Here is a 13,210-nt window from a genome sequence, read left to right on the forward strand (position 1 = left end):
CTGTTACCACGTTCAACTATATCCCACTTGAAACCAGGACAACCCCTGGCACAGGACACAATAAACAGACGATCTAATCACGTGTCAAGTGTTTGAATTCTTTTCTCCGCTGTCTTTAATGATGAACCATCAGTGGCAAAAGGCTGGTTGGCAATATATCCAAGTGGCGTTTTCTGCTTTGACTCGTGTTGATTGCGCACGAGCTTTGATAATAAAATAATTCAGGAATAACAAACAACCATGGAAATAAGAAGCTCCAAATCATGGTGTGCGTGAACAAAATAGAATCAAGCCATTATGCAGAATATCACTCGGGTAGCTGAATACTTCCATTTCTTTTTAGTAGGCTATTAACACATTCCTTTGACATTATGCCATTGTTAAACCTATCAGAAAAATTGCAACACATCACTAATCTGCAAATAGTTTCAGTTAGTGGTAAATTGTCTGAATGATATGCTATTATATTAAAAAAAATGTTGGATTAAGTTGATTTTGTTTACAAATGGTTGACTTGCCAGACGAGTTTATTTACTATGTTAATTTATTTCACTAGCTAGGCCGCGATCCCCAGTGTTATGTTAAAACATTATTTGCTCAGCTAAAGTACACAACAGCTACATAAGCAGTTAGGGCGGCAAAGTGAGAAACCTTACAAATGAAGTATTAGAAATAATTTGCATTTGACGCACCCCACTCCCCAGGCTTCCCCTGGGAAAGAAAGGCCAATACACCGCGTTTCAAAATGAAAAATAATTTATTTTAAAACATACTGAAATATGTCACAAACTCATACTATGTACAGGTCAAAAATATACTCTGAGTATCACATATTTTTTTCATATGGCCCCATGGGCTTTTAGGAAGTTATCCCACTGACACTTGTTTGGTTATTTACAATTTCACGTCAAAGTGCTAGGATAAAGTGGTTCGCTCAAGAGCAGGTTTTGTCCACCACCATTTTTTTAGAATGAAGTACTTTAGGTTTGGTTTGCAGTTAAAAGACAATGATATGCGTTCATACAACAGACACATTGTCCATTGTGCACCCACACTTCTCCACGATCATGTTGGGGAATTCTGCCACCTCGATCTCGGTATAGTCGCCCTTTTTGACCAGATACATCATGGGCAATGGTGCACTCTCAACCACGGCACATTTTCGCTCTCCGTAACCATAGTTACGCTTGGGCTGCTTGCACCCTCCTGTGCACCTGAACGCCTGATATCCTGCTGGTTCGATGATCCAGTACTGGGTCCAAGTAAGGGCACGGAAGTCAATGAAGTACTTCTCACGGCAGCATGTGTCTTTGTTGGCTTCGCAGTCGCCACTTGCCCTGTAGAAGTAAATAAAAAAACTTAACATTTAAATTCAAAAGCACAATATAGTAGAGTAAAAAGCAGGCTAAGTTGGGCCATGTGTAGGGGGCGTCAAAAACCACCCAAAAATGTATAAATGAAGACAAGTATAGCCTAGACTGCATATAAACTAGATCTTACCCAAATTCGTCAAGATTGAGCGTATAGAGAACCAGCTCCGGTCTCCCCATGGCGTTCTCGCCCGGGTCTTGGGTGGTAAAATGGACACCCTTTGCCATCTCCGCCGCGTAGCTGCCAGGTCTCTCGCCCTCGATCCACACCTCCAGGTGCATGGGCTTATTCTGCTGCGTTTTCGACCAATAATGGACAGCCTGAGTCACATCAAAGCTGATCCAGCCAGTCTCGTGGATAGGTATCAACCTGGTGAGATAATTAAAATGATTAATTGCATGCATTTCAAAACCGTAGCCGCGTAAACGGCCAATACGCAAATGACGCACGTCTACAGTCAAGAATCGTCTGCGCTCTTACCTTGAATCCACAACTGATGTTCTGTTGGATCCGTCTCCCAGAACCTCCACCCAATAAATGGTTACTCTAGCGTTGTTTACTGGCCGATGGTTCTTTTTTTCTGGCATGGAATGCTTTCGCGGGGCTTTTTTGTACAGTTTTAGTTCAGCCATGGTCACCTCGCTGTTTTCTGGTATCCTTGTATCCATGTCAAACACTATCCGCTGACGAGTGGCATCAGAGTATATAAACTCACCAGAGATATCTGTTTTGTGAAAAGGAAGATAATCTTAGTACACAAGCAAAGATGAAAGGAAATGGTGCTTATATTACGCATAACTTTACGCTTAACATATTTAGTAATTAACATATAGGCTACCATTTTAGCAGATGTGATTTGCAAAATTATGTTTTCTAAATGACTTCTTACCTGCATTTCCAGGGATGCCTCTCAAGATTCCAGCCAGGCTGGGCAGTGAGCGACGGCGTCTCTTGTTGTGTAGTTTTAGCATGGATAGGTACTTATTCTTGATGTGTGCCGGGATGACAAGGTTCTCCAAATCCCTCTTGTGGATTTTGGGTACCTCATTGAGTCCCAGTTTTTGCAGCATCGCCTCCTTCATGTCATCACTGCTGAAACCCTCCACGATGACCAGAAGTGCAAGGCAGAGAACGCAGAGAACGCAAGAGCCACGGAGAAACGCCATCACTTTTCCGAAAGTCGCCGTACTGAGTTCCTCCTTGTAGTATCCGATTCTGACAGTGTGCTCTCGCCACAGTCCCGGACCGCGCTTATATGCACGCGACGCCCTGGTCGTTCACACGTTGACGCGGGGGAGGTGACCAACATCAGAGTGTATGGGGGACATGAAAGCACCGTTTCATGAGTACATTAAGCCGAATACAGTAGTTCTACAAGAAGCATAATTATCATTTCAGGGTTGTTTTTTCATGACAGTGAATAAGCTTTTACACAATAACAGTGGATTTGCATAGCATTTTTTTTAAAGAGAATGTGTATATTTCAAGTAATGTATTCACACTGAACAACTTGACATTATTTGCAATTACCATGAATATTTATATTCTTAGAAATTATATTCTTAACTTAAAAGTTATTACACACAGACATTTTTACCTCATACATTTCCTCTCTCTCCTCTCTGACCAGGGAGTTGGAGGTCAATTGTTTGACATAAAATATTAACTCTGATTTAATTGAATACAGCATCTTATTGAAATGGGATATACAGTATGTAAAACCATTTGGGATGACTTTCCTTTGCATGCATGCATACTATTCTGCTATTGAAACTACATTAAGATATTTAGCCAAAGGCAGAATACCAAAAAAAATTTTGGTCTTGCTGTTTTGTTATTTATACCTCACTTTACTAACACATAACTGTAATTCAGTAAAGTTGTATGATGTTTGATACACTCTCTATACATAACATAATGTTTCATTTCTGCAAGTGGGCCACATTTAGACAAGTGGTTCCAGACACCCGCTCCCCACTGCCCATCAGTGGCTACACCCTCCTGTCTAGCTTGCATATGTGTGTAACACCCTTGTCCCCACTGTGTACATTCCCCTGGAGGCTGTAAATCTGCCTCTGTCTGGCACAGGTCTGTCAGACTGGACATTTCTCTGAGGGCCCACACTCTTAGAAAAAAAAGCTGCTATGTAGAACCAAAAATGGTTATATTTCATGTTTCATATATGACACTCCTAAATATCTCTTTAAACCATTTTGAAGAATTCATCAAAGGAACCCCTAAGGTAATCCTGCATTGCCCTTTATATAAGAACACTTTTTTTAAGAGTGCATATGAGCCTGTGTACTGAGTCTCACAGCCGTTTTATCATCAAATTTTGCACTCATCAAGCTTTTGGGGAGGGCGGAGAGGAGGGGAGGGGAGGGGGATAACATGTGTTTGTGTGTTTGTATGGGTGATGTTTTTTGGGGGAGAGGGCTGTCGAGTCGATGGAGGGACGTAGGGATTAAATGTTTATTCCAATTCAACCTCCCATTGTGTGTCCCTCCACAGATTAAAATTATTAGCCAAACAGACAGTTAATCCAGGGGCCAAGGATGGGGATGTGGATTGGGCAGGCTCTTCACAGGGTAGTGATTATCTGATGCCACTGCAGGATTTGCTGTCCCTTGTTTGGTCACACAAACATAAGAAGAGGAACTCTTGGCACGGAGGGGTCACTGTCTGAGGTTGTGTATTGGGCCTCTATTTGCCTTGAGATGTCAGACAGACCAAAGAGGGACACAGGAAGGACTGGGGACTGATGGCCAACTGGATAGGAACTGAAGACAGGGAAATGATATAAACCTGAAATAAGTGAATAATAATTTCATTCCAAAATCATCAAAAACACACATATCTCCTCCCCCCCCACATCACAGGCTCAGAAATTGTTCACGCAATATGAACATAACACATTTGATCACAACATCAATTTCGTGTTCCCACGGATCAGTTCCATGTCTTTGAGGATGATAATGCTTCTTGACACCATTGCTCTTCTGATTTGTGACAAGCATCTGACCACCTTAAGATGTGCTGTTTAAGATCCATCCGTGATCATATGACATAAAACGTTCAATAACATTTGAGCCAAAAGTGAAAAAAGACCCCTGCATCAATAGCATACAAATTATTTTGTCTGAACTCAGAAGTGTTCCCCTTGTCCTTGTACTGCACAATACACATAAAACCTTATATCTGCCTACATCAGTGCATTAGAACCCTGAATCAGTGTGAGGTATGTGTCAGTCTTCTCCCCTTCCCATGCCAATTAGAGAAGCCCCTTTGGTGAAATCATGGCAGCTTGAATCAAAGGAGAGATCCTGCAATCAACAACACACGTGTTAATTAACACCTCGCGATAACATTAGAAAGACTGTACTAAATGTACAATTATTCTTCCTTGACTTAAAGAAAAACAGTCGATATCTAGTAAGCAAGAACAATAATCACACACCAGAAATGTACCAAATTCACCTCAGTTTTACTAATTGATTCAGATACTGACATCCGACCATTTATCCTATGACACATGACTCGTGTTACTGTGCGTAGTGTAGGCATACGTTTCCATGTTAACATGCGCAGGTAAAGATTTTTGGGGTGGCACTGGCGCATTCACACCAACTTGTGGTTGGCAGAGTGTAGGCTACCGTCTGCGCATTGGTTATTAATCGTCATGTCAACTTCCTGCTGAAACTCACTTTATCCCAACATCAAATATTTGAAGACATGAAAGCCGCGATTAGCACCTTATTAGCCTTGGTGTGGCAATTGTCAGATTGGAAGTAGGCTTGGGGTGTAATCATTTGGAGAGAGGAGGGGCTGAGGACGATAGGTTAGCCTACATGTGAATGTAGTTACTTAGGCTGACGGCGCTGCGGCTTTGATGCAACTATTCACAAATTCAGATGATGATGATGGCCAACTTTCATTTAGCTTCATGAAACAAAATTATATAAACAGTGTCGACGGGACAGATGGATAGCCTCTCACAGGCAGCAGGCGTTTTCAAAAGGTGAGCCCATAATGTGGCAGACTAAAATGATCAGTTTCAATAGGCCAAAATTGAGATAGGCCTAAAGGTGTAACATTCTCATCAGATTCAGGTAACCTATGATAAAACATCTCGTCTCAGTAGCCTTACTTTTTAAAAGTTACGCGTAAAGCCCCGACTCAAGATAACTTACTAAGCTATCATTGGGCTACCTTGAAAACGACAACACAATGTACTTAGTGTAGATCTACGTAAGAGGGCGCCAGGGCTCAACTTTCTTATCCAGACGGGTCTCACTAAAAAGTGAAATGGCAGAAAATGGGCCTCATGAAACATGTTGTAAATCTGACAAACAGCCTGACCAATTCAGTCGTAGGCCAATTCTTTCATTTGGAAAAGTATGAGTTTAAAAACCTCAGCATAGTCCGAAATTGTCTAATTATATTATAGGCTAATGAAAAACAGAAATATAGCCTACAGATAGTAAAATAATAATAATTTAAAAATAATGGAAAAGCGCAACCTAACAGTTTCTTTAAATCGTTTGGAAAATGTCCAGGTAGCCTATGATAAAATAGGGTAGGCCTAAATGCCTAGATTATATAAAACGAGATTATATAGTCTAGTCAACAATATATGCCTAGTCAAATTAAGACTCTCACATGCAGAGAATTCCAGCGTTAAATTCTGTCTGGCACCAGGTGTCAGTGTGAGATAGCTCCACAAGTCTAGTAGTGTACAGACATGTCAGTTGGGCCATTTCATAGTCAAAATGGGATGGGGACCTACTGTTTAAAACACATTTCTAAATACTGTCTCTGCATGCACAAATAGATTGTATGTCACAAGGGAGCGATGTCGGCCACATTCCTCAATGAACGGTTCCCGATCACCGACCACAGTTTCCATTCACACATTGCCAGTCCCCCCACCACTCCCCTCACCCAAACCGTTTCCCTCCTCTCCCCGCAGCAGATGCTGTGACGGCGGTGTGTGACGGCCGCCATGATGAGCTTGGACTTAGCCTGCAGCAGCGAGCTGGAGCTGAGACGCAAGCCACCGACCGGGGGAGGCTGGGAAAGGCTGCGCTCTGGGTTGGAATGATCCACAGTATTTTTTTTCTCTTTGCAGATAGAGAGCCCCAGACGACGAGGCAACTACATTCGACGCTTTGAACAGTAAACGATGAAGATATTCTTCACTGCCGACCATTTTCAACTGAGAACGGGGTCGGCGGATGATTTGTGAAGAATGGAATTTAGAGGAAGAAACTAGCTGGGCTAAGCCTTTCGCCCTCTGTAGTCTTCACAGAGGAGGGGCATTGGGGCTTTGTAGCATTGCAGATCCTGAATTGATGCATTTTTTGGTTACTGCATAATGGATAACCACATATACCAGCAAATCGGAAGATCTTGTTGTATGTTTTGTAGCAGGCATTAGTTTCCTTTGGATGATCTGTAGGTGAAGGATTGAAATAGCCTACGAAAGGAAATACTATCATCAACTCAGTTACGTCAAAATCTGCCGGCCAGGGCAGGGTCGGCAATTGGGAAGTCTCGTATGTCTCCAGGGAGAGTAAATTGGGGGAAATGAAGAGGTACGTTTTGCCTCACGCACATTTTGCGTCCTCTACCGATACATTTAGACGAAGGGCGTCATGATTGATTACCTTTAGTTCTCCTTGGAACTTTTTTTTAAGGTGAGGTAGGCTGCTGTGCTTCTCACCGGTGCGGTTTTTAGCGTATCACGGGCTATAGGCTGTAAATAATCCACTCCTTTGCCAACTTGAAACATTTTAATCATGTCGGGGGAAGTGCGTTTGAAGAAACTGGAGAAACTGATTTTGGATGGCCCAGCTCAGTCCAACGGCCAGTGCCTCAGCGTGGAAACATTATTGGATATACTCGTCTGCCTCTATGATGAGTGCAACAACTCGCCCATCAGAAGAGAGAAAAACATTTTGGAGTTTCTGGAATTGGGTAAGATATATATTTATAACCCAATCGTTTGTTGCTGCTGTAGGCTAAAATAAACAACACGTGATGTGCTGTAACGTCAGAGGTCCATAACCCTGCTCTCTCATTGGGTTTATGGGGCTACATGGGTTCTCAGAATCGTCCATTCTGTTCTTGAGTCCATGGTTGGGTCTTGGATAATGTTTTGGTATGCGGAAACACTATCGCAACATTGTTGCGAATACACCTTTACCATTCATCTACCAGTCAGTCCACGGCAATATTTTTTGAGAGAGTTGTAGCCTAAAGGCTGCGACCCTCCGCAAACTATTGCAAATCATGTGATTGTGCAAAAGAAAGAAAGTAAGGAAAAAAACAACAGTATAGGTGACATCATTGCTGGACTGGTTTGTGCATGAATGTGGAATGCAACCGACTCACCTTCTTCAGGCCTTCGGCTGTCGCTCTGACAGGCAAGGTGGAGGCTATAGTGTGCTCTGCCAAGAATGACTTCATTTTGACATTTCTCGTGTTGACACAGGGCACTAGGAAAGGGTGTTCATAATAATGGTCCTGTACTCAGCCCCCAGACTCTGTGTAACTCTATCAGACGCAGTTTTCATGTGTTTCATGCACTATTTTTGATTTTCTTTTCTCAAATTCATGTATAACATTGCTGTTGACCTGCAGACTGCACAGGCCTATTGAATAAGTAAGGCTGTCTCAGATGGACATGTACATTATGACCATGAAGCCTAATTGTATTGGCTACAAGTTGCCTATAAAATGACTGTTTCATTATTGTAACTAGAGCGGACAAGTGCCTGGTAGACATTTCGAGGTTTTACTTTCCATTGTTGTTTCTATATGGCCTAATTTTCTTTGGCTTGAAACAGGAAACCAGCACATGTCCTGCAGCCATCAGGCACCCAGGAACAGGTCATGAACAGGCAGGGAACAGCTAAGGAACACGCAAACCTGCCTCACCCAACTCAAGCTCCGGACAGTATTGGCAAAGCAGTGAATTACTTTTTCATTTCAAGAGTATGATTCCATAGGAAAACAAGCCCTGTTGTTGCTTTCAGGTTTAGACAGGTTTAGTGCTGGTTAGAATCTTGAGGGAAGTTCAGCTGCACAAGTTCATTATACTGTAGATGCTTGTGCAGAAATTGAGGAAATCAGACACAGCAATAGAGGGTTACTGCAAGTCACGCATTTGCAACATATAACAGCTTCTTCTATCTAAGACTGTATTCTATGACTACTGAGAGCTATGGGGATGAGGAGTTGTGATTTATCACTGTTAAAGTAAACAGCAGGATGTGTTTAAGTGCTGATTCCGGGGTTAAGGGTCAGGGTTTCGGGGAGGTTCAGGGGGTCTGCCTCGCTGGGGAGTTGGGCCCACACCAGGTGGCTCTCCGGAGGACAGAGACAGCAGAGAAGAGGGAGGACGACCAGGAGATTTCCAGACCCCGGTTGAGGATAGGGGTCAGGGCATCCTTAAAAACAAGGATGTGTGTGTGTGTGTGTGTGTGTGTGTGTGTGGTGTGTGTGGTGTGTGGTGTGTGTGGTGTGTGTGGTGTGTGTGGTGTGTGTGTGTGTGTGTGTGTGTGTCAGTGTACATGTGTAAGCGTGTTTTTGTCTCTGTGTGTGCATGCTTACTTACCTTGTGTGTGTGTGTGTGTGTGTGTGTGTGTGTGTGTCAGTGTACATGTGTAAGCGTGTTTTTGTCTCTGTGTGTGCATGCTTACTTACCTTGTGTGTGTGTGTGTGTGTGTGTGTTTGAACAATCCATTTCCTGTATGGAGGCTCAGGAGGGCAGTGACAGGAAGCCTCCGAGCTGGCGACCTATGATGTCATACTGGATGGGGGGGGAGTGAACCTCTCATTGTGTTTGCTCTCGTTGTACAGTGGGCCATAGAAAGACTGGTCTATGGCATGGCCCATTCATTCAATCAGTCAATCAGTCGCTCATTCATTCATTCATTCATTCATTCATTCATTCATTCATTCAATCAATCAGTCAGTCAGTCTGTCAGTCACTCATTCATTCATTCATTCACTCACTCACTTACTCACTCACTCACTCGCTGGCTCACTCACTGTATCATTCATCCATCCTGTGAGTGCAATCAGGCTTTCATTCAGTCCCTCACATGCACTCACACATGCGTGCCCTTTCAGTGCCCTTGGATGGAGGAGTTATGAGGTTGTGGCTCAGAGCAGCGATAACATCTAATGGGGTTCCCTGTGCTGGGGGCTTAAGGGGTTTTTGAAGCCTGGACTGAAGCGCTCTCTGTTCGTTCGGCACCACATTTTATGTCGGGTTCATGCCTCACATTCCCGACTAATGTGAAAGTCCCTGCTGTTTGTGCAAGTGGGATCGGAGGGGGAAAAACGCGGATAAATCCCACTTTTACGGCCCTTGGAAAGCCCACATGAGGGACTGGCTCTGGTTTGCCTCACCACCTCTCCCCGGCAGGCTCTCGGTCTGGCCTCCAGTGCTCTCTCGGCACCCTGGAGATGGGAATAGGCGGACTGTCCTCCATTCTTAATCCGCTGGTGCCGGATGGCGCTTTCAGGTGAATGTCCTCAAGGTTCTGTTCCAGAGTCAAAACCAGTTCCTGACCTGATGACAGGCTTGGTTTAGCTCTTGTCCTGATTCTTTGCTAGTGCACTGACTATCCACCAACTGGGGAGTATTTATGAACAAGTAAGTTGTCGCCTGGCTGCAGCTAACAGTTATGGTGTATGTTATGGTACAGTAGGCCCTATATTGCCATGCTTAGTGTGTAGTTAGCGGCCATATTTACGGATAGGCTACATCAATGTAGATGTTGAAAGAGTCAAGATTAGCACAAGATCTCGTTTGTTTACATGAGCTGGCAGCTCAGGTCTGTGTCGGCTGACTCTGAATGTGCACTTCACAGGTCAGAAAGCCACACGCCATCAGCAGGCTGGGAAGGAGAGTCACATGGGCTTAGCATGGTCGCTAATAAGCGACTCTAATGTGTAAAATGTCCTGGAAGGGTGGAAGAGCGAGTGGTATGCACCGGGCAGAATGAACCAGAGCCATTCACAAGTCCTCAATTGTTTTCGGCCAGCTTTAGGTTTTGATCAGTAATCAAAGCGCTGTGGTATAACATGTTTCTGTTTCGCCTCAAGTCACTGTTTCACCTCTAAAAGGGTGAGATCGGGGTTTTTTTCTTATGCAGCCTCGGCTCCTGACAGGAGCTGAGCCTCAGCCAGCTGGCTTAGATGCCGTTGTTTTCTCCCCCTCATATCACGATCAGATCACTGTCTTGTGGTAGACGATGAAGTCTTGTCATGACATCTAGACGTGCTCTGGAAGGGTGGGAGGGCTCTAGAGTGCCTGGGATGATCCAGAAAAATGCTTTGGATTTCCCAGAATCCTTTGGGGATTGTCAATTGTTTGGGTGGAGGTTGTTTGGTTAGTGTGAGTTTTAGCACAAAAGAATGATGAGCCTGTGGTTTCTCAGGGTGGCTTACTGTAACTTTGAGGAACCTGAACTTGTGCGGCCTGCCTGGTGTTCACTTTGATTCAACAGCGATGTCAGTATTAGAATGAATGCATTGAAACTCAACTCCCAATGTAGCTAAAGCTTTGACTAAACTAGTTCATCAGGTAGCCCTCCCATGTCTTGGAATATCAGGAGTGTTGTTGTATTGTTGCCAGAGAAACTTTGACATTTTTCTGTCAATGTGCTGGTACTGTGAGCAGGGCACCTGCAGGATATGACCGCATTCAGTTCCTTGTCATCAGAGGATATGTCATCTAGTGACCTCTTGGCAAGGAAAAGTCCTTTGGTAACTCTGCATAGTCATGTAACAAAGAACACACGCATGCACAAACATATCCATGTTTGTGAGATTTCAAAGACACGTGCACATAGACACAAAGAGGCTATATTCACTCCCCTCTGGAAGGCATGTTGTACAGCTGCCTGTCTGTTTGTCTCTCACCACTGTGTTCGTGCTGTCATCGTTAGGTGTGTTTACCCAATGTTCTGTGGAACACTGTGATCCTGCATTAGCATAGCATCTGCAGCCTCAGCTGCACCATGTGTTTTTGTGGTCCTCACGACTTGCCGTAGCTGGAGCATCACTGCATTCTGCTGTGCCCGCCCGGTGCTGCTGCTGTGTGTGCGCGTGCGTGTGTGTGTGTGTGTGTGTGTGTGTGTATGGGGGGGTGTGTGGCTGAAAGTGCTGATTCAGGCCTGCTGCCGCTCAGAGCTGGCCTGTGGAATTTAGAGGAGAGGTGTCGTGCGAGCAGGTCCCCGCGGCAGATGTTGATTCATCCTGCTTGGCTCTTTGTCCTCTTTTTTTTCTGTCTCTCCCCGTCTTCTTTTTTAAATGTCATTCTGGTCTCGCCCTTTGTCTCTCTCTCTCCTTCTCCCACTGTGGAATGAAACACATGAGTGATGCTGATTGGCCAGAATGGTAGGGCACACGTGTGGGGGTTTCTGTACTGATTGTCTACAGCCTCAAATCCATCTCAGCAACTGTGCACTGGTGTGTGTCTGTAGAGGTGATGGTGGCATTCACTCCTGAAGGTGTTTGACCAGGCGTTTTTTATAGCAGTTTTAGAAGTGAAGACATACTTCTGTGGATGGGTGTGCAGTGCACACAAGGATCTGTGTATGCATGATGAGTCTATGTCATTAGTTTGTTTTAAACAATATTTTTTGATCCTAACAAAAATATGAAACAATTTAATTTTCATTTTCATTTTTGTAGTTATGTGTTTATGCTGACTCTAAAAGTCCAGCTTGTAGACAGACGATGTTCATGGTTCATATAACTAATGGATGTATTCTCTATGTATGCGTTTCCTGATGTTTACATACAGTACACTGAATTGTATTGCTGTGATGTTTTGATGTATTTTACTCATTCCATCAAAGATTCACTTTGTGGCCACATACTTGGTTTCGAGGTATGCTCAGGGGAAATAGTCTTAATCGAATGACTCTGAGCTCCGCTTCCTGTCACTGTGGTGTGTCTGTGGTTCCTGCTGTTGTGTCGTCGAGATCTTTGGGCTCTTCCTTCCGTCCGGCGGAGGATTTGGGGAAGCTGAGGCTCGAGTTGTGACCGGAGGTGGACTGGGGTGGGGTATGGGGATGCAGTGAATGAGCTACCTTCCCCGACACAGGAATCAGGAAATCCTGTTCACTTGTCACTTGGGGGTTGCCTGCCAGGGACATCTCTGCTGCGGGCCTGCGGCTATATTTAAAGAAGTCCCAGCTCATCTCGGGCTGCATGGGAGAGGCAGGGTTGAGCGGTTTTCTGGTTTCCGAATGCCCGTCTCAGCCCATCAGTCCTGCATAGGTCACAGCTGCTCTGTATTTGCCCTAATGAAACCCTTTGGACGCGTGTGTGTGTGTGTTTGTGTGTACGTGACGTAGTGGAGCCGGCTGCCAGGCTGTGTGGTTTCCTCATTATGTCCATGTCCGTGGAGTTACTGCATCTAAACGCTCCTTCTCCGCGGGCTGCCCCGCTCTCTCTCTCTCCCGCCAGCCCGGTTTCTTCGCCGAGTGTGGACTGGAAAGTGGGTTTCACACTTCACTAACTGCGGTGCTAGTCAGAGCCCCGGGTAAATATAATTAGAGTTTTTCTCTGGGCTCGTTCCACCCCTAAAGTGGTCAAATATTTTTAGAGTAATCACTTTCTTGGCTTTCACCTCACCGTACACTGGGCATGGCTCTGAACCTGGACAACCCCAGTGTAAAGCCCAGCGGTGAGGCTGACGAGAAGGGTGTGGGGTAAATGGACAAATCATTTGCACAACTATTCCTTCATGTTGCCCCAGAGAGTGAGGCCAAGTCAGGAAATGATCTCTTAATAAAATAAATACATAAGAAATCTT

The 13,210-nt window shown here is 44.5% G+C and overlaps 2 protein-coding genes across 2 annotated transcripts in view; one reads left to right on the plus strand and one right to left on the minus strand.

The window, feature by feature from the left end:
- Positions 1-929: 929 nt before the first annotated feature.
- On the minus strand, positions 930-2,537 carry lft1 (lefty1). Its single transcript, XM_062551524.1, has 4 exons — positions 2,261-2,537; positions 1,852-2,095; positions 1,501-1,740; positions 930-1,337 (listed from the first exon to the last, which is right to left on the minus strand). The coding sequence occupies exons 1-4, from the start codon at positions 2,535-2,537 to the stop codon at positions 1,019-1,021; spliced, it is 1,080 nt and encodes a 359-aa protein (XP_062407508.1). The 3' UTR covers positions 930-1,018.
- Positions 2,538-6,425: 3,888 nt separating this feature from the next.
- Positions 6,426-13,210, plus strand: part of cdc42bpab (CDC42 binding protein kinase alpha (DMPK-like) b) — a 71,033-nt gene continuing 64,248 nt past the window's right edge. The window contains 1 exon segment of the mRNA XM_062550401.1: positions 6,426-7,347. Within this exon segment, the coding sequence (XP_062406385.1) occupies positions 7,170-7,347 (178 nt within the window). The 5' untranslated portion in view covers positions 6,426-7,169.

The sequence above is a fragment of the Sardina pilchardus genome, chromosome 12 (genome assembly GCF_963854185.1).
Source record: "Sardina pilchardus chromosome 12, fSarPil1.1, whole genome shotgun sequence".
Taxonomy (NCBI): Eukaryota; Metazoa; Chordata; class Actinopteri; order Clupeiformes; family Clupeidae; genus Sardina; species Sardina pilchardus.